Here is a 19,312-nt window from a genome sequence, read left to right as displayed (position 1 = left end):
AGAAGGGTTGCGATGTTTCAATAATGCCAGTAAAGAAATAGTGATGCATACCTTTGTTAATGCAGAGCACAGTGAACAATCTCTTTTATTTGTCCCCATTGTTCACCTTATCCCATTGTTTAAACTGTACCTCTTCAACAGAGTTTAGAGAGCAGAATATGGGGATCTCTCCAGCACTGAATAATTGTTGCAGAGGTAGAGGGTATCAAACAGTGCCTTTTTTATCAACGAAACGGGTCATAGCCGGTACCTTAAAGCTGTGAAAAGGGCCAGAGGGTCTCGATATTCATTCGGGAGCAGCTAGAAGTTATAATAAAGTGTACTCCGGTCAGTAATAGCCGGTGAAGAGTGTCAAAAGGGTTGAAGTGGCCCGGTTTACGGCCCCTCCTTACCTCAACACTCACTGTGGGACCGGGACGCTTTGTTTACAGTCACTGACTGGATTCCAAGTATGTAGAGAGCTCTGGGAGTGTAAAGCGATATCGGGAGAAGATAATAGATGACGTGGTGGTGAAATATGAGGGATAATAGGGTGGTGGGCACACACGGTCGCATATTGTCGAAGAGGGTTGGGCGGCAGTTACCAAAGGGATGTTGCAGGAGCAAAACAACAAACAAACCGGCAAACGCATGTAAAAACAGGAAGAGTTGAGTTTCTCAGTCTCCTGGCCTCTGGGAGTATCAAAAAATAGATATTTTATTTGGAAGAGTATTGTAGATATCAAGCTGCTTGTTGGAGTAATCAAGTGAAAGTGAGTTGGGTGTGTAAGTACCAAAACAACCAAAGCAAGAGGGCCTGGTGCAGTGAATATAAGAAAACAGCCAAAAACACCTCCTTTTTCACAACTCACCGTCCAGGGCTAGTAATTAGATGCTGAAAAAAGCAGAAAATCTGTCGATTTTTGCTCGTTTCATACGTGTCAAAAAAAGGGGTAAAAGGGGTGGGTATGAATATTCAAACGGGTTGTCTTGTCTGGAGGTGCTGGCCTAACAGCGGCTCGAACCCACGGCGTTGGACCTGTTTTAGGGGGGTACATAGCTCCCTATGGCCGTCGAAAACCGTTCAGAAGTACCATCCCCAGATTTGAAGGCCGACGAGCCGGCATGGAGAAGACTCCGATCAGGGATTTGAAGACGAGGAAAAGGAGATATAACAACGGGTATTCCAAAAAAGTGCAAAAAAGCTCGGGAGTCTGCAGCCTCCCTACGAAAACGCGGTCGCAATGACTTGGTTGTTCTCCTCCACCCGCTTTTCTTAGACATCGGGTGGCAAGTTACTGCGGGATACTACCAGGCTTGGGTTGCTAGCACCCACCTCTCGGCATGTACCTCCAATCTGGGTTTACGCCATAACCACAGAAACTTACCGCTCGACCAGGCCGGCGGGCTTCAGTGCAAGACACAAGGCTAAGGGACCTCATAAGGCCTCTCAGCCAAAACTCGATCTCCCACCCCACCACACAGCACAGAGGAAGACGGGACAAAAGGGACAGCAGTTTGATGTACATAGTCTCCTTTACCTGTGTACATCCTTTTTTATCTCCCTAATGGCCTTGGTTGTCTTCATGGAGGGATGTATGGCTTCTCCCACCTATTCTGGAGGCCTGCCAGCAGGGCGCTGCAGAGACCACCTGCCCAGCACCAGCTAAGGTCTAGGGAACCCGTGACTCTCCGTAGTAGTCGAATGGTAAGTTAATTTCTCCAGCCAGGTGGGAAGCTGATTCAACAGGGAGGGACGTGAGTTCGAATCCAGCCAGAAAAATGAATATTTGGAATATCCTTTCCACTGCATGACGGTGCTGCCGGCCCCAGTGGTTTAACGGATGCACCTGCTTTCCTTAAGGAAGGCAATACTTGATTCCAAAGGCAGCAGCAGGAACAAAGGACAGGAGGCAGGAGAGACAGACAGGAAGGAGACATCAGGATGGTCCAGCAAGGAGGTTGAGCCATAGAAGATCCTCGACTGCGCACGGCAACATTAGGAGGAAAGGATAACAAGAACACAACCAAAGATAAGCAGTGGGATATCAAGACAGATATAACGGATATATATAAGGGTATCGAAGATATATAGCAAAAAAATATCAAAAGATATATATATTCCGGCCAAGATCAAATACAGGATACGCAGGAAGCCCTATATGCCGTCCATCAGTGAAGTTCCAGAGAGATACCCCGGCCGCTGCTTTTCTTTTACGGAAGAGAAAGGTGGCCAGAGAGACCAAAAAAAAAAATCCACGATTTACGGTGAGGAAGAGAATCCCGGCGGTTCCTACGGGCAAAAGAATTCACAAACAAGGAAGAAGGCCTAGGAAACCAGTATATATGATATGGAAGACGTCGCAGGCTGAGGATCGAGGGAGTCTGGGGCGGTCAAGGGAGGTCAAGGAGGCAGTCACCAGCAGCTCTGAGCGACGGTGGGGGAGTCCGACTCGACCATCGCCGGCTAACTGACACCTGGGCCGAGCTAGCTACCGACAGTGAATAATCGAGACAACACAATAAAGATGGTGAAGATGAAGACGAAGATGAGACGAAAAGAAGAAGAGGAGGAAGAGGAAGAGATGAAGTCGAAGAGATGAGGTTGAAAAAGAGTCTGCTGGAGTGGAGCGCAGGGATCGTGCGTCAGCCGCTGGTTGGTCCACCGGGCGAAACTTGGAAAAGAAGAAAAACTCTGCGCAAGTCGATGATGGAACGACAACCCAACCAGTCCTGTCTGTCTCTCTGGCTGGCTGGCGAACCAGGGACGGTGGCATGCATGGCAACGGAGGATGTTTGCGCCGGAACTCGAGGTTGCACTGCTTCCCGGCCGTCTCTTGCGTGCTGCTGTGGCAGGTTTACGGAGCCTGCAGGCATCAAACAGCAGAGGCGGCTTGGGCGAGGGCCTCGTTCTCTTTACGTTATCCGTATTTAGTTACCAGGGAGAAGACGAGGGCGAGAAAAAGAAACGTTAGCGAGTTCTGGCCTCTTGCTGACAGACGGGAATCCGTGTGATCTAACTTTGCTTGGATTCTGATATGTGACTGGTTCCTCTGGTGGCCGAAGGTTATCCGTTATTATAAAACGACAGGCGGTTTTCGCTCAAGATACTCATGATAGGGGGAAGCCATCAGCTTATCAAATAAATATCATGGATATACGGAGTATATGCAGTAATCGAGGAGTGCTACTAGAGAATGGCTGGAGTCGTATTAGATGTAACTAGGTCATGGCTGAGGGATCCAGTATCGACCGTCCAGCTTAAACACCTGCAGGACGCCCTCGTTTCACCTTTTGGCAACCCGAGTAGATGAATGACTGTCCTAGCTTGCTTCTTGCACACTCATTCCTGAAGATTTCGCAGCAGGCACCGGCTAACTAGTCAACTAGTTGTCGCTAACTTGCAACCTAGCCAGCCGTGTCTTTCATACCAAGCAACCTAACAAACACCGTGGCATCTTCACCGCGACAATTAGCCAGCAGACCACGCAGCTAACGCGAAAAGCGCCTCTTGAACATCGAATGAAATAGCATGCCTGCGTTTCTCGTCCCCAGAGCGGCGTGTCAACAGCTTATAATTCAGTAGCAACAACCACAGGCGGACTTCACTGGATAGTTAGTTCGTTAACTAGCTGGCCGGCTGGCGGGTGTCGAGCCTCCAAGACGCCACAACTCCCAGTCAACCACGAAGCCGCCGTCAACAATCCCAAACCTCGACAACACACCTCTCCGCGTTGCCCGGCCATGGGTGCCTCAGAGTCCAAGCTCGTCTTTAAACAAGGCATCTTCCGACTCTCTGAGCAGGCAAACATCCCCCCAGACGATCATTATTGGACTGGGGTTCGTATCTATCCTCCTTCCCCTAGTTACCATATAACTACAGATCGAAGAAACGCAAGCATGCTGACCCAGGATGATGCCACTATTTTAGTTCTGGGAATTGCCCGAGTCAGTCGAAGATGTCTTCAGTCTATTTTCTCCCGCCGACATACGGCGGACGCGCGATGGCTCTTTGTCGAATTTAGAGACATTATTACTCGCAATCTGCTCCCGCCTGGTTGCGCTACGACACCACCCATCGTTCCCTGACCCCGAACTAGCACCCGCAAGAGATGCGCTGAATTGCATCCGCATCCTTACAAGGCTGTTGCCGTATGTCTATGAAGCCGATAACCTGGAGGAATGGGAAGATGAGTTTTTCTGGAGGCGGAGACGGAAAATGTCTCGCAAGGCACAGCTTTCGTCTCGGGTGCTCTTTGATGAATCTCGCAGCCAGGAAGAGGACGATGACGAAGGGGGAGTACAGACTGGTCGACGAGGGTTGTCGGAGGAAGATTTCGAAGATGTCAAGCCACTTGCTGAAGAACTGCTGGATACGCTTTTGGACCTGCTTTTCTTCAGCGGGTTCACGATACCACAGATACCCCCGTCGAAAGGGAAAGTCGTCTATTCCATATGGCAAAGTGGTGTAGGATGCAATACCGCTATGGGTTCGAATAAAGAGCTTGAGAGCAATAGAACGGAAGTGCTGAGACTATTGCTTACCATGACCGGCCAGTCCATGTACATGCAACCCAGTACGTACTTCCTTCCATTGCTTGTTTCAACCACACCAGCATAACTAACGCCAGTCAAGGCCTGCTACCCGTAAAGGGGGTGAAATCTCTCACGTACCTCGTTACCTGTGGTGATAAGAAATTAGTCATGTCACTGCTCTGCTCCCTGCTAAATACGACTATCAAGTATAACCCTACACCGTGGCGGTTACCATACGACCATGTCGTTTGGAAGGACCCCAAGCAGATCCTCGTCATATACTGTCTCCAATTTCTACTCGCTCTTCTTCTTTACCCTATCCCGGAAGATGGCCGGGGTAGTCTACCCAAGAACTACTATCGGCACTTCCTCGGACGCCTGCATCAGCCTCAGGATTTCCAGTTCCTAGTCGAAGGAATGACTAGAATACTAAACCAGCCGGTACGTATATTTCTTTCGGACTAACGAATGCCGTTCTCCTACATTTAATTAACCATATCCCTAGATGCAAGCAACCTCCTCTTATCTACCAGGAAGTCAGAAATCAATAAAATGGGCACCAGAAATGCTCATGCTATTCTGGGAAATGGTCCAGTGCAACAAGCGCTTCAGATCTTTCATCGTGGATTCCAACCGCGCTCATGATTTTATTATCATCTGCATATTCTATGCTATAGAGTACAAGACCGACCCGTCTAAAAATGGCTTGGTCAAGATGTGCATTTTCCTACTTCAGACGCTGAGCGTTGAGCCGAACTTTGGCAAAAATCTGTTCCGGAGATTCGAAGCCCAGGATACTCTGCCGCCCAGCATTCGACTAGAGAATTTCGGGGGCACTTATGGTGACTTCTTAATCATTGTAAGCATTTCTTTCTTGATCCGCCGAATTTACTGGATAACTGTCTCTCTGACCAACGTATAGTCCATCCATACGCTCATTACCACTAGCAAAGGGAAATTAGACGCCGTATACCCGGCGTTGCTTGCCATCATCAACAATGTGGCAGCATATGCCCAACGACTTTCTCCCGCCTGTGCTTCCAAGGTTCTTCAGCTATTTGTTTCAATGTCTGCCCCAAGTTTCCTATTAGCCAACGAGACGAACCATCTCCTTCTATCCTCCCTCCTTGAATTTATAAATACTGTCGTAGAACACCAGTTCAGCAGTGAGTACAGCCACTTATCTAGTCATGGTACCCATATTGTTTGTGACTACTAACATAGAATAGAGAACGCATATCTCGTTTATGTCGTACTCAAGTCCAGACGTCGGTTCGAGTCGCTCCGGGCATTCACCTTAGAAAGCGGTCAGCAGGAAATAGAACGGCAGAATCAACTACGAAAAGCTGCATCTAGTTCTAGCGGCGATCGTACCCATTCAAGGGATGGCGACTCCAATGAGACGGGAAGCGGAAGGCGACCTCTAAGCCATGTTCCGGAAGAAGAAGATGGAACATTTGCCATTGGCGACGATGATTCCGACGAAGATGGAGATGGAGATCAGCAGCCCTCTCGAGTTACTTCTCCGACAGCTGAAGGCTTCCGATCACCCCCCATTTCGCCCCTAGACGAGTCAGTACCGCTTCAACTTCGAGGATTGTCTGAAAAAGCACGAGGCAAGATGCCTGCAGGCCAGCCGTCATTTTCGCGTCAGAACAGCATGACGAGTCTAAGCAGCTATGCACCCACCGTCACCGCAAATGCTCGTGGCTTCATCCCTACTTCTTCATGGGTATGTATAACCTTACGTAGTTGATGTTGCTTATAGCTGATGAAAATTGTCAAAACCAGATTGAATCCTGGGTGCCCGAGCTTCCCCTTCATACCATTCTAACCATCATTTCCTCGATATCACACCGTATCCCAGCAGCCGCATTAGAGTCATCACTAAACCCGGAAGCTCGCACATTAATAACAGAGCTCCCGTCTTTCGCTGCAGCTCCACAGATCAGAGCAATACTAGCAGAACCATCTCCCATCCGCGTACATATGTTTGAATGGTCACCTCTTTCACTCGGCTGGTACGAGTCGCTTCTCTGGGGTTTCGTCTTCGCCAGCGAAATGGTTGTCGGGTCTGCCGCCAACGCAACACCAGGAACCGTCGGTGTCTGGAACGGAACTGCTATCAAATTATTCAGAGTACAGGAGACGGCGGCGCAAGGACCGACGCTACTTGCTCCCAAGGGCGCAGTTGACGCCGTGGGCAGCAGCCTGGTACAGCGGATAGGAAGCCTCAATATCACAGGCCGGAGTAGCAGTGCCAGCCAGGAAGGTCGAGAGGAGTCCAGCACCGCCCGGGTGAGAGAGAGGGAGGTCTAGCATATCTTCTTTTACTAGTGTTACTTTTCTCTTTGTCCTAGGGTCTGCTTTTTTGTTCATGTTAGCACTGCCGCTTCCCCTTCTTTGCCTAGTTATCGCGTGCACTTGTCTTGGTCCTCGCTCGCTCGTCTGATCGCATCGTCGACCATCCAACTAGTTATGTAGTCTCGCCGTCTGCAACCATATTCAACTGCTCCCTGTATATCAACCAGCATCAGCCTTCTCGTATTTTGCTCCCCCAGAACCGCCGTATTCGAGCTAGCGAGCCAAACAAGCCTCACACGTGGAGAGCGACGATCAACCAATTGGCAAACAAGCATCCATGCTGGCTGTGCTAATCAAATACTACGTCCCGAAGACCCATCCCGGCGTATATAAAGACCGTCCGCTGCGGTCTCCAAGCCACGAGAGCTCTTCAGAAGTTTTTTTCATGAACGAGAGCTGGTACTCCATACGGCCAGTCGTCTAAAGAAAGATGAAGCCTTTCATCCTGGCCTCTACGGCCATCCTCGCGGCCTCCCTCGAGCCTGTCGCCGCCCTCTCTGAACCGCTGCAAAACATCCTCATAAACACAGACCGAAGCCCGATTTATAGATATCCAACCGACGTGACCCGTGGAATCCTTCCTATCCCAGTTCATTCTCATAAGTAAGTGGTAGAGTTTGTCGTGATGATAATGGCTGCGGCTAATGCTTTCCATAGCGACTACTGGAGAGATGTTCCTTTCTATACTGGTACGCCTCGCAGCTGCTAGTATTCTCAACCTCAGCTTGGATAGCACTAACGATCAAGCTAGCGCTGTCTGCTGGATGCATCTCTGTTGAAGCTGATGTCTTCCTTTTCAATGACACTCTCTATGTATGTCTGCCCGAGTTTACCTTACATGATACATCACTAATTACTATCCCAGGTTGGACATGAAGAATCGGCCTTGACCAAGGAACGCACTCTCCAGTCCCTTTACATCGAGCCTCTCATGAATGTCCTTAAGAAGACCAACCCCAAGAGCCCCTTTGTAAGTGGGCCTACAAGGAAGTAAGTCGGCCTATAACTTCTAATTATAGTCAAAAACAACCAACTCAAACGATGATAGCGGTGTTTTCGATACCTCCTCAGGCCAAACGCTGTATCTCTGGATCGACGTCAAGAATAACGGTGAAAAGGCCTGGCCTCACATCGTCAAGGCTCTCCAACCGCTCCGAGATGCCAATTACCTGACCAAGGTCCAGAATAATGAGACCTTTGTTCCAGGACCAGTCACTGTGATTGGAACTGGTGGTACGCCACTTAGCCAGGTCGTTTCAGCCGCAAACCGTGACTATTTCTACGATGGCCCACTTAAGGATTTGACTGGCTTCACTTCTCTGATCTCTCCTATTGCTTCTACCAGTTTCATGGAGGTTGTTGGAGATATCAAAAGCGACAGTGAGAATCTGCTTAATCCTACCCAGCTGGAGGCTATTCGCAAGCAGATTAAGGCCGCAAAGGACAAGAGCATTGGTGTTCGTTACTGGGAGACTCCTGGATGGCCCATTCGTTTGAGAAATGAGTTGTGGAGAACACTTTGGAAGGAAGGTGTCGCCTTGTTGAATGCCGACGATGTAAATGCTGCCAAGGAGTATTTTTAATGAGGAATATTCCTCGACGATGATATTTCGTGCACGGTAGATATTCAGCTATTTCGATATAATATATAATATTTGACAGGTCCAGGTGGGTTTATCTCCGTCTCCCATGTATAGTATTTAGAGATAAAAACCTTATTCCCCAAAATATAAACATTGAACGACAAGCCCCAGACCAGAGGAGCAGTTTACTGCTCATCAGCATCTTTTAAAAAGGGAGCAGGTAGAGGAGTATCCGGCAATTCCTTATCGCCCACCTTGACCGGGTCGGCTGGGAGAAGAACAAAGAGCATTCGCACGGTTTCTGATCCCTTGTTATTCCACGAATGGATGGTACCCCTCTGCACCACGATATCATGCTGCTTCATAACCCTGGTAACGCCATTGTCCAGTTCCAGCTCAATCTCGCCATTCAGGACGATGCCGAAGTCCACACTAATGGTTCGATGCATTAAGCCGGGAAGGCCTGGCGCAAAATCGACGATTCGCAACGTCACATTGTCCTTCTCGACCAGGTTGACAATCTTGTTATGCATGTCAACCCATGGGCTTGTGTTGTCATCAGGGATACCGGCAGTGCGGAAGACGGTAATGAAGCCCATCTCCCCCTCTTTGGCAGGCTCAGGAGCGCCAGGCGCCATGGGGTTGTACGGACAAAGTTGGCAGTCTGAGTCGAAGATAGCTTCTCCCTTCTCATTGTGGCCGGTAACTAGTCGACGGACGGTAGGTGGGAGAGACATCTTGGGCAGCTGGCGGCGTGTATTCGCTCGACGAAGAGTTGACTTTGCCGTACGTAGGTATATGGGAGGGAGTATCAGATCAGCCCGAAGGATTGAGGGAGGGGCATCAGATGGCTGCGGGGAAGAGCTGCTTTCTTATACTTGGGCGTACAAGTCAATTGGCAGGCATTGACATGAATGATCACACGTCCATTCACCCATGGCCTTTCCAGAATGCCCAGCTGGCTCCAATTAGGTAATGTTCCGCATAAGACAGCTGGCTTGGTTGGTGTTCGCAGAACGTTGGCTGACGTGCATGTCCCTGCACTTTGACAAATCTGTTCTCGACGAGCAGCTTTGTAAGGATGCCTGAAGATGCGATTGGACTATAACCTGCGCATCGCGAAGCAACCAGCAGGCCAAGGCGCATCTTACCTGGGCAGTACATGAAATGGAGCGATAATGATAACCGTTGGTCTTAGCTGGTCCATATTAGAGACCAGAGACTCCGCAGGTCCGGACAGTCCTCTTTTTCCTCCTGTATCTCGCAAGGTCTTTTGCTCAGCGCGATTGCTGCTGATAAGAAGTGTCTAAAGTCTAAAAGTAGATTTGACCAATAGGAACCCCTTGTGTATTGTAAAGTGGGCCTTGGTCAGATGACTCGGATTAATAATTATCCATAAAATTACTAATTTCTGACTAATCTTAGATACGACGTCGAACTTTAAACCAACCAAGATTCTCTCTCTGTTATATCAAGCATTCTATAACTATTAACTAACTAACTGTGGGTATCTTGTTCCTTGACGCAGTGGCCGAGCCCATTTTGCACACTTGTTTCTATGAGTCCAGTGACATTGGAAGAAGCTCTCAGCCAGGCCGTCCGCAAGGATGTAAACCTGGTGGTTCGACATGTCGCCGGTGCTCCAACTCCTTGTCCACCAATCTTCTCCGCGCCAATAGGTGAACCGGATGAGCCTACTATATGCAAGCAGCACTTCCTAGCTGTCTCCATTAACCCTGGTGCCGAGAAGGAAACAAAGCAGGACACAGACAACGAGGATTCTGCAGACAGTGACGAGCTGCTTGTTTTCGCAATTGAGGTCCTGGTGTACACAACAGACAAGTTATCTACCCTCTTTGTCTCTAAAGCCGATTCTACCGGCTATCTTTCTCTCTTGAACCGTGATCAGAACTCACCAGCAGCATACTCATTGACCAGGAATGTCTTGAGCACATTCTTATACCACCTTGTTCGCATTTACCAGAAGCCGGATGTTACCCTTGTTCTCTCCCTCTTTGCAAGGGCACAGGATCAATACCTCTTCCCGGGGAGCTCGGAACACAAGGGGAAACATATATTGGATGACCGCGGACTAATAAAATGGTGGTGTCGCGTTATTGACCCTATCATGAAATCCTTAGAGCAGGGAAACAATGATCGCTCACCTATCAATTCCCTCGATACTGCTGCGACTGTACTCACAAAACAATCTGTTGCAACCCATCTTATCGTCCCTGGCTGTGATACATTCGAAACCAAGAATTTCATTCCGAAGAGTGGAGGGCCCGTCAATACCCCTGGTAGCCACTGGAGACTCGATTACCCTCTCCACCAAATCTGCTCTTATCCCAATTCCCCCCCTCGTTGTCTAGTTCCTCGGTTCCCTGATGATCCGAAAGCACGATTTCTTATTGATCTTGACGATGAGATAACAGACGAAAACCCTCCTCATGAGCTGAAGAATTCTGGGAAGTGGCATAGCGTAAAAACGCTCGATCAATTTTGGGAAATGATGTCCTATCGTCAGGAGTGCTCCGCTGGCAGGCTAGTTGGGTTTCTTTGGATGGTTGTCAAGCCTTCTACCAACCCTGTCAAGGTTTCTGATCCGACTCAATGTGAGGGTAGCTCCGCAAACGAGAACCAAGCAGTAAAATCCGATCCAGTCGCAAAGAGGGAAAGTCATACTGAGAATTTGTCAGTGAATCATGAACACGCCATTGATGATTCGATAATTGAAATCAGCAACAGCGACTACAAAGCACTTGCCGACTTCCTTCTTGATCTTGACTTTTCCAACCAGTCAGATGCGACGGCCAACACGAAGCTGTGGATTGAGGAGCTTTCTTCTTTGAGCGGCTGCAATAAGAAGGGCCTAAGAATCACAGGAACAGCAGCTCCAGTCGGCCCACCACCTCCAACAGTAACGTCGGTACCCCCTGTGTCCACCAATGTATTGGGTAATGGATTGATACGAAAAAGGAAACGACAACCAAGCGCCACTGCAGCAGTCCCGGGGGATAACACAGTCGTTCATGCCCATGGCCCTTCTTCATCCCAGACAGCAGGAGACGGCTTAAAAGTACACACCGATTTACAAGCAACCACTGTAACTCAAGAACAGACATCAAACGAACCGTCTGTCAATGTTTTGGGTGGCAACTTAATCCGAAAAAAGAAAAAAACAGAGGAGTAACTCCTCATGAAATCCATCATGCCTTAATGGCATCGGCATATAATGTGATGATTACGATCTCAGGATACCAGGTGAGATAGAATCGATGCCCAGTGAGAAGCGGCCGGCTATGAGCAATCGATGTTGTAAGTTAATGTTATTTGGGAGGAATGAAAGGAAATAATGATGTATCTATGAAAGGAAAGACAATAAATCGTATATGCGCTTTGTTTATACCGCAAAGACCGAAGTCAATTTAGTAGTTAGTTTACTAGCTAATTTCCCCGACGTCTTCACAATTTATTTAAGTTACTGGTGGCTGGACGCCCTACGGCTCCACATGTTTTTATGAGTTGAAAAATAATGAAAAAAAAAAAAAGAAACCCTTTCGAGTTGCTGGCGGTACTGGGAATCGAACCCAGGCTGGGGCAGCCACAATGCCACGTCATACCACTAGACCATACCACCTTATTCGATGAAAGGGGCATTTCACTCTAGACTCTTGACTAGATCTTAGCGCACTATTGATTACATAAAGCTTCGTTTCACTCCCACAAGAGCGACTTCAAACTCAGAAGACGTTTAAGGCAGCCGATAGCGAGTGAAGAAGCATACGGGGAGATATAGCTAAAATTGGTGCCAACGGTATATATACGATTATCGCAAAGAACCAAACAAATCAATTTTACCTCCAAAACTCATAAGCTCTACCCCTCGACTAAATAGAAATTATTCCCCGGTTTTCCCGCTATCCTTCGAGTAGCGTTGACTGCTTAGACTTGACCTATAAGAGTATTATCTGTGCCGACTACCAGGAAAGCTTCGCCAATAGGCCTTTCGGATGACTACGAACAAAATACTTCCTTGTCTCATCAAGCAGAAGAAGGCCAAGTCCAAATGCGATAGGAAGGAAGAAATGTTCCACTGGAACACTTGTCGTAGCGACTGTGTTCTGAATTCCAGGGATGTAACAGACTATTCGAGCTCGTCAGTAACGTTTCAAAACAAATTCCAACGACAACCCTTTACTCTTTACTTACAGATGAAGATAATCATGAGAGAAAACAGCATAGCGGCGAAAAGGAGAGGATTCTGTGTTTTCTTGTTAAATATTGGAGGCTGCTGGAAGATGCTTAGTCGTCTAGTTCGAGTGGCCAGCAAATTGAAGAACTGCAAAATGACGAGGTTGACGAAGTAGATTGAAGATGCTTTGTTGGATATTTCGGTGACATATGCCGGGTCATATTGAGGGTCCAGTTTGCCGAATTTGAGAAGCATGGCGCTGAATGGAATGCCGCGCCTCTGTTAAGGTAAAGCACTGTATGAGCTCAAGTCCATCTTATTTCAACTCCGGACTTCGGGGTAATACTTACAGACATATACCAGAAAGCCATGACGAATGAGAGTAGACACTCATACACACCAATAAAGCCATATGCATGCAGAATGAAACGACCGTTGACTAATCGGTCTGTCTTCTGGTTGCGAGGAGGCCGAAGGAGGACATCCATCTCCGGCTGTTCGTAGGATAAGGTAATTGCCCCAGCAGCATCTGTAAACAAGCTTCATAGGAAGTTAGTAAGTCTCCATAGCCATGATTCCTACGAGGTTCCCTACCATATAATGACCTGTTACCATCATAGTTAGCATTCGCTGTTTTCTTTCTTTTTTCTTTTTATATATAGAACGGAAGAACATACCATGAGAAACGAAGACAAGGCCTGAGGGATACCGAGGAAAGTGTTTGCCAGAACAGGCCCTTTGCAGAAAGTCAGCATTAAATGGGTATCTATAAATCTGGAACAGTAGGTAGGCTTACAAAGTTCACTAAAACTCCCTGCCGGTAGAAGGTAGCAGATAGTCTTCTTCAAATTGTCTAGTAATAAGTCAGCAAATGTAAAATCGAGATGAGTGCATAATGGGGATTGGAAGGGATATCGTACCGAAAGTGACGCGGCCATATTTGACGGCCTCGACAATAGCGGCAAATGAGTCCAACAGGACCATGTCGGCAGCTTCGATGGCTATGTCAGATCCGCTACCTAGCGCTACTCCGACATCCGCAGCTTTCAGAGCCGGTGCATCATTCACACCATCGCCTGTCATTGCCACTATTTTTCCTCGGGACTGGAATTCCTTCACAATTCGCAGTTTCTGGTCAGGGGTAGTACGAGCAAAGACAATTTCCTCATATGTGCAGAGTTGATCCCACTGCTTGTCATTGAGAGTGATAAGCTCAGGGCCACTGATTACGAGTGGAGTTCGCTGTTCACGTTGGTTCTGTTGTTCCATTTCAAAATCGCGGCGTAAGTTATCAATGGAATGAACTACTGAATTTAAGGATTTGATTATCCCACAATCTACCGCAATGGCTTGAGCCGTGAGTTTAAAATCTCCTGTAACCTACAGAAAACTGTTAGTAAAATGCAACAAGAAAAGGTGTTCAGTGATCTAACCATTACTATCCTGATACCAGCGCCACGTAAAGTTTTAATCACTTCCGGTATTTCATCTCTCTGCCTCATCAGTTAGAAATAACAGTATCTCAAAGATAATGGTAAAGGCGACATACCAGAGGGTCAATCAATGCCCACATTCCAACAAAAGTAAGATCGGATTTCGCGTAATCCATGATGGACTTTTCAGGCTGTGCCATTTTTAGGCTATCTTCGGCAGCCTGGGTGACGTCTTTCCTCGCAAGTAGTATCACTCTCTTTCCTTCGCGAGACCATTTGTCCTTTGTTCTTTCGATAGACTCTCTGTCCATGTCAGATAACGCAGCAATAGAGCCATCACTCTTAAGAATCGTACGACAGCGTGGTAACAGGATATCTGGAGCCCCTTTTATCGAAAGTTCCCTGGATATAGTAAGTACTGGAATGTAAGGTCAGGGTAGCTTAATGACTCACATGTCTGTATGTTTTTCGGCGTTTTCTGTATCTGCTGATGGAACGGGAGCCATAACTCGGACCATGTACTTGTTTTTACTGCTGAAGGCGATCTCGAAGGCCTTTCTCCACTTCATCTTTAGTTTCTTAGTAGGCTCCAGAGACTCGGAGAATCGCAGAATGGCTTGGTCAGTAGGATCTCCGTGTATTTTCATTGACTGCGCAGGAAGCCTGAGAGTAGATGCATCTATTTCAGCTGCATTGCATAGAGCACCAAGTACCTGCGTGCGCTCCAGGGCATTATTAGCAAAATTAGAGCCTTCACACGCGGTACCATGGAACTTTTTGACGTCGTCTGCCCTGTATTCATGCCCGCCAGCAAAGCAGTCGGTAACAAACATTTCATTCTATAAGGAAATGCGAGTCAATGATAGTTACTCCAGATTAAGGGCGAAGGCTCTTACCTTAGTCAAAGTACCTGTCTTATCAGAGCAGATCACGGAGACTGATCCAAGTGTTTCTACCGTAGCAAGAGATTTGCAAAGAATATTATTCTTTCTCATGATTTTCGCTCCAATTGTAAGGCTCAGGGCGACAGCAACGGGAAGGCCCTCTGGAACAAAAGCTATACCGACACTCACACAATTGACTATGAGCAGTGGCACATTGATCCAGTTTGGATGAGATTTCCTCAACCATGCAGCCCTAAACCGTGTTAATAAATTAAAGGGGTATTGTTAGGGAAAGGTGAACTATACCAGACAACCACAACCAGAATGACAACAGAGGCGATAAAGCTAATGATAATCAAGACGAAGCGTAGTATCTCCTTCTGAATCGGTGTGAGTCCACGATTTGGTTTGCTCGTCAGGTTGGCAATGCGACCAAAGACGGTTTTATCTCCAGTTGCAATACATATGCCAGTGGCGGTACCTGAAACGCAGTGTGTCCCTTGGAGGCCAATGCATCGAGTTTCTAGGAAGTTCTTATCCGTAGACTCGACTGTGCCATCCACGGGCTCCGATTCACCTAAGAGAAGTTAGTAGATATAATAGCGCGGGTCATCTGGCGGAAGGCTTACCTGTGAGTATTGACCTATCGAACTTAGCATCGGACGATACCTCGACAAACCGAATATCGCAAGGCAGCTTATTCCCCTGTTTAATTTTGATCACATCTCCGGGCACAAGCTCAACAGCAGACATCACAACAGTAGCAGAGTCCCTAACGGCTGTACAGTCATCAGGAAGCATCGTGGTAATAGAGGCCATGACCCTTGAGGATGACCAATCCTGCCAGGCATTAAAACCAGCCTGGATGAAGAAGACTGCCAACAATACAATAGCTAGTGCGAGGTTTGCAAGGGCTGGGGGGTCTCCCAGGGGCTTCCAGGCGATAAAGACAAGGATGCATCCAGTCAAGAGCAGTATACCAAATCCGCCGAAGAAGTACCCCATGATTTTGCGAAACCATTCAGTACGGGGACGGGTGGGAGCATTTTTGCCATGCTCAAGTATACCTTTCCGGGCTTGGTCTGCAGAGAGACCTTGGGAAACTGAGGTATTTAGGCCTGATACTATGTTATCAATGGGGATCAAATGCCAGTCTAGTTCCGAGATGCCTGTTGTGGCACTCAAAGGTCAGCTAGATGACGCTTTGTATACAGTTAGCCAAGATGGCAAGAAACAACATGATCTCACCATCGACAGCTTGTGTGGCACCTTTGAGAGGCGCCTCCTTTGCCTTTTGGATGGACTCTTCAACGTTGTAAGAACTATTGATAGAGGTAAGTGAGTGGCCAGAGGGCTAGCTGATGTACTTGCTATTACGTACAGGGTACGATATGCAATTGGAAGGACGGTTTCTGGCGGCACGGTCCTACGCGCACTTCGAATGGACATGGAACCAACAGATGACTTCCTATGAAGAGAGCGACGTCGACTCTCTTGAGGCTGTTCCCCGCCCGCGTAACGAATACGCATGTCCGGGTCCACGTCAGCCTTTTCGGCGTCAACTTCACCCGGCATTGTGGATAGAAATGGACTAGAAAATGGGAAGAGAATGTACGGGGACTGGATAAGCAGGTAGAATGAAAAATTGATGAAATTGATCCCTCCGAAACGGTCTTTTTATATTAGTATTCCGACAGCAGATCGGCTACAGCCGCACAAACAACGCCGGAATTCCCTTCCCATGGTGAATGGGAGGGGGGAAAGATAGCAGAACTGGTAGCCCTTCAGCTTACAGTTGCCTCAAGCAGTTAATAGCCATGCACGGGCAACTAATATCACCACAACCGTTTCTCATGGCACGCACGCCACAGCTGAACCTCTCCTTGGGAACAGACGCGCCGGAACATTGTTCCAGCGAAGCTTTTGGGACAGGAAAAAGTCCCTCATAGTAATTTGACTTTCCCTTGCGCTTTCTAGCTTGTAGCTAGATTAAAGCTCGATCTAGACGTGGCGCAGCAAGGGGGCCGGTGGGCTCGGGGGATATCAAAATGCATTAAAGCACATGCTTTAATATACGAGAGACCAGGGAGGTCCGAATGGAGGACAGCTCAAGTCCGCCAATGTGACAAGAATGACTAGGCTGGAGGGCATATTATAATAACTAATCCAACAGTCGGAATATGCATCCGTGTTCCCGTCTTGACTAGCGGAATCAAAGGTTCGACGGCCAGAGTATCTAATAGCACGCGACTGCAATGTGAGGCAGGATACTGTCGGGTCGGCCAATCCCGCCTATCTAGTCAGATATTCCTATAGGCTGGTCCGCGTCCAGAGTCAACTTGGAAGAGGAAGAGATGGCTGCTTGAACACTTACCCACTTCTAATGCGACGCCGCTGTCCTGCATCCTTTGCGGGTGACGACGTTGAGCAGGGTAAACCTGCGCACAAGGCGTGGTCGCACAGGAGTCGTCAATTCCTACCGCACACAAGTACACAGCATGCAAACACGCAAGCTAAACAGGTTCTTGTCTGTCTTTTAAACGCTGAGCCGCCAAATGCGTCGCAGACAGGAAGATGGAAGAGCGAGTCGCTGATGTCGAAGGTTGAAGTTGGGTTTCCCAGCTGAAAACAAGCTTTGGCAGGCCGAGAAGCTCGTGCCACACCAGCAACGTCGTCGTTATCGATTAGTTATATTTCGATGGAATTATCTAACTACTAACTACGCAGGAGAGAGGCAGCAAGGCGATAGATGCCTCTTTCTTTGTAAGCGTGTTTACAGTCCGAGGCCGCCCAGGACTCAGCTGCTTCTTCTCTACTACATACCGTGCGACCCAGAATAAATGGGGGTGCTCCTCCCTCGTCGCAAGGAGAGGAGCAACCGACCAGTAAGCACAGCCACAGCGACATCCATGAAGAATGCATCCCACCAACGAGTTAAGTTAACTGACGGAGAGCCTGTGAAGGTGCACGCCGATCAGGTAGAGAAACTAACGGTCGGATAATTCATCCTGCAGTCCTGTTGCTTGCAGCGTTTCACGTAGCTCCAGCTGCAGTCTCCAGTTTCTACTGCGGGCGATTTTCCGCTGATGAGCTCCAGCCTGTTGGTGCGTCCGATTCTCCATATTTTATTTTATTATTCTGTGGAGTTTTCAGAAGCCGTTTTTCGGATAATTGACGAAGATTTAAGCGAGTCCTCCGACAGCAAAAGAGAAAATATCGCTATGCTAAGGCAAGAGAATAAAATAATAGCCCACCTCTCTTCCTCTGAGGTTCAGCAGGCCTGGAGTTTCAATTCAAACCATTAATTGAAGAGTTTTCCAGGGCCATCGCGTCACCTTAACGGAAACAGCCGTTCAGGAACAGATAATCAACCCTGGTTGAGCGACTTGACACACCTGCTTATTTCCCGCAAGTGGCAAAATGGTGCAACACCAACAGGCCCAGGAAACGCAATAACGACCCGACTAGTCGACAATAAATAATCATGAAAGAAAAGATTCCATGGGTTCGCAGGGAGGCTAAGGGTTAAATAGTCGAACGATTATGGAAAAGGGGAGAGAAGAGGCATAAGAAAAGAAAGGAAAGAGAGAAAAAAAGGAGAAAAGGAGAAGGTTTACACCATTCATCGCTCGCTTTTGGGGTGCCACGAAAGAGACTTCCAAGTGACGGCTGAGCTTCAAGAGGTTTAGTTTTCTCTAGGGAGTCCCGTCCGAGGCTGATAATAATAAAATAGGGAACTTCGAGAAATAATAAAGGGTGAAGCTGACGTTGCGTCAGCAAGTCAAGAAGGAAAAAGGCGCCTACTAGTGCTTAGGACGACGACGACGATGAGGAGGAGGAGGATGATAATACGGAGTACCAAAGTAAGTTCAAAAGTCCACGAGCAAGATCGTGTATCCTCCGCCGCTGTCCCTCCCTGTCGTTGCCCTCTTCACCTGATCTATATAACTACAGGGGTTGCATCAGATTCGTCCCATTCCAAAGCTTCGCATGCAGTCATTTCGCCTTACTGATTGGCGTCTTTCGAGGACGGGGGATCCACGGGCTTTAAGATTGATTAGTTAGACCAGTGGGCCGTCTTCTCTTTCTCGAGCTTTTTTTTCCTCTTCTCCTCAGGCCGTTGACTCCTTAATAATCTTTGGGCCTTTACTCTGAATGTCTGGAGAGAAGAGGGAAGGGCAGCTGATATTTGCAAGCCACAAAACAAAGCTGGTCTTCTTCCTTCCCTCTCCCTCCCACCATCAGCATCGCCTTCACTCTTCTTCCCCCGTCTCAAGTCTCCCGCATAACCAGGTGTCTATTTTTACTCGTCACCTTGTCTCCTTGGTTATAGTTAGA

The 19,312-nt window shown here is 48.0% G+C and overlaps 6 protein-coding genes and 1 non-coding gene across 7 annotated transcripts in view; 3 read left to right on the top strand and 4 right to left on the bottom strand.

The window, feature by feature from the left end:
- Positions 1-49, bottom strand: part of TERG_04244 (uncharacterized protein) — a gene marked incomplete at both ends in the record, with an annotated part of 411 nt that extends 362 nt beyond the window's left edge. Inside the window, one exon of the mRNA XM_047748224.1 lies at positions 3-49. Within this exon, the coding sequence (XP_047604201.1) occupies positions 3-49 (47 nt within the window). The remainder of the gene's footprint in view (positions 1-2) is intronic.
- A 3,578-nt stretch (positions 50-3,627) lies between these two features.
- On the top strand, positions 3,628-6,834 carry TERG_04242 (uncharacterized protein; the record flags this gene model as incomplete). The annotated part of the gene is made up of 5 exons (XM_047748223.1): positions 3,628-4,956; positions 5,021-5,374; positions 5,438-5,681; positions 5,745-6,247; positions 6,307-6,834. Exons 1-5 carry the CDS (start codon positions 4,684-4,686, stop codon positions 6,832-6,834), a joined length of 1,902 nt encoding a protein of 633 aa, XP_047604200.1. The 5' UTR covers positions 3,628-4,683.
- A 475-nt stretch (positions 6,835-7,309) lies between these two features.
- On the top strand, positions 7,310-8,462 carry TERG_04241 (uncharacterized protein; the record flags this gene model as incomplete). Its single annotated transcript, XM_003235140.1, has 5 exons — positions 7,310-7,482; positions 7,537-7,568; positions 7,631-7,692; positions 7,745-7,869; positions 7,928-8,462. The coding sequence occupies 5 exons, from the start codon at positions 7,310-7,312 to the stop codon at positions 8,460-8,462; spliced, it is 927 nt and encodes a 308-aa protein (XP_003235188.1).
- Positions 8,463-8,647: 185 nt separating this feature from the next.
- On the bottom strand, positions 8,648-9,199 carry TERG_04240 (uncharacterized protein; the record flags this gene model as incomplete). Its single annotated transcript, XM_003235139.1, has 1 exon — positions 8,648-9,199. The coding sequence occupies one exon, from the start codon at positions 9,197-9,199 to the stop codon at positions 8,648-8,650; it is 552 nt and encodes a 183-aa protein (XP_003235187.1).
- Positions 9,200-10,020: 821 nt separating this feature from the next.
- Positions 10,021-11,655, top strand: TERG_04239 (H3 histone acetyltransferase RTT109; the record flags this gene model as incomplete). Its single annotated transcript, XM_003235138.1, has 1 exon — positions 10,021-11,655. The coding sequence occupies one exon, from the start codon at positions 10,021-10,023 to the stop codon at positions 11,653-11,655; it is 1,635 nt and encodes a 544-aa protein (XP_003235186.1).
- A 376-nt stretch (positions 11,656-12,031) lies between these two features.
- On the bottom strand, positions 12,032-12,102 carry TERG_10539. Its single transcript has one exon. It is a non-coding gene; the product is annotated as a tRNA-His (tRNA).
- Positions 12,103-12,442: 340 nt separating this feature from the next.
- On the bottom strand, positions 12,443-15,979 carry TERG_04238 (uncharacterized protein; the record flags this gene model as incomplete). Its single annotated transcript, XM_003235137.2, has 13 exons — positions 12,443-12,609; positions 12,675-12,936; positions 13,008-13,197; positions 13,252-13,262; positions 13,335-13,393; positions 13,454-13,510; positions 13,578-14,037; positions 14,091-14,150; positions 14,207-14,492; positions 14,544-14,929; positions 14,987-15,227; positions 15,281-15,551; positions 15,604-15,979. 13 exons carry the CDS (start codon positions 15,977-15,979, stop codon positions 12,443-12,445), a joined length of 2,826 nt encoding a protein of 941 aa, XP_003235185.2.
- Between the last annotated feature and the right edge of the window lie 3,333 nt (positions 15,980-19,312).

The sequence above is a fragment of the Trichophyton rubrum genome (genome assembly GCF_000151425.1).
Source record: "Trichophyton rubrum CBS 118892 genomic scaffold supercont2.4, whole genome shotgun sequence".
NCBI classification, from domain to species: Eukaryota; Fungi; Ascomycota; class Eurotiomycetes; order Onygenales; family Arthrodermataceae; genus Trichophyton; species Trichophyton rubrum.
The sequence above is the reverse complement of the archived record's forward strand: the minus strand, read 5'-3'. Positions and strand labels throughout refer to the sequence as shown.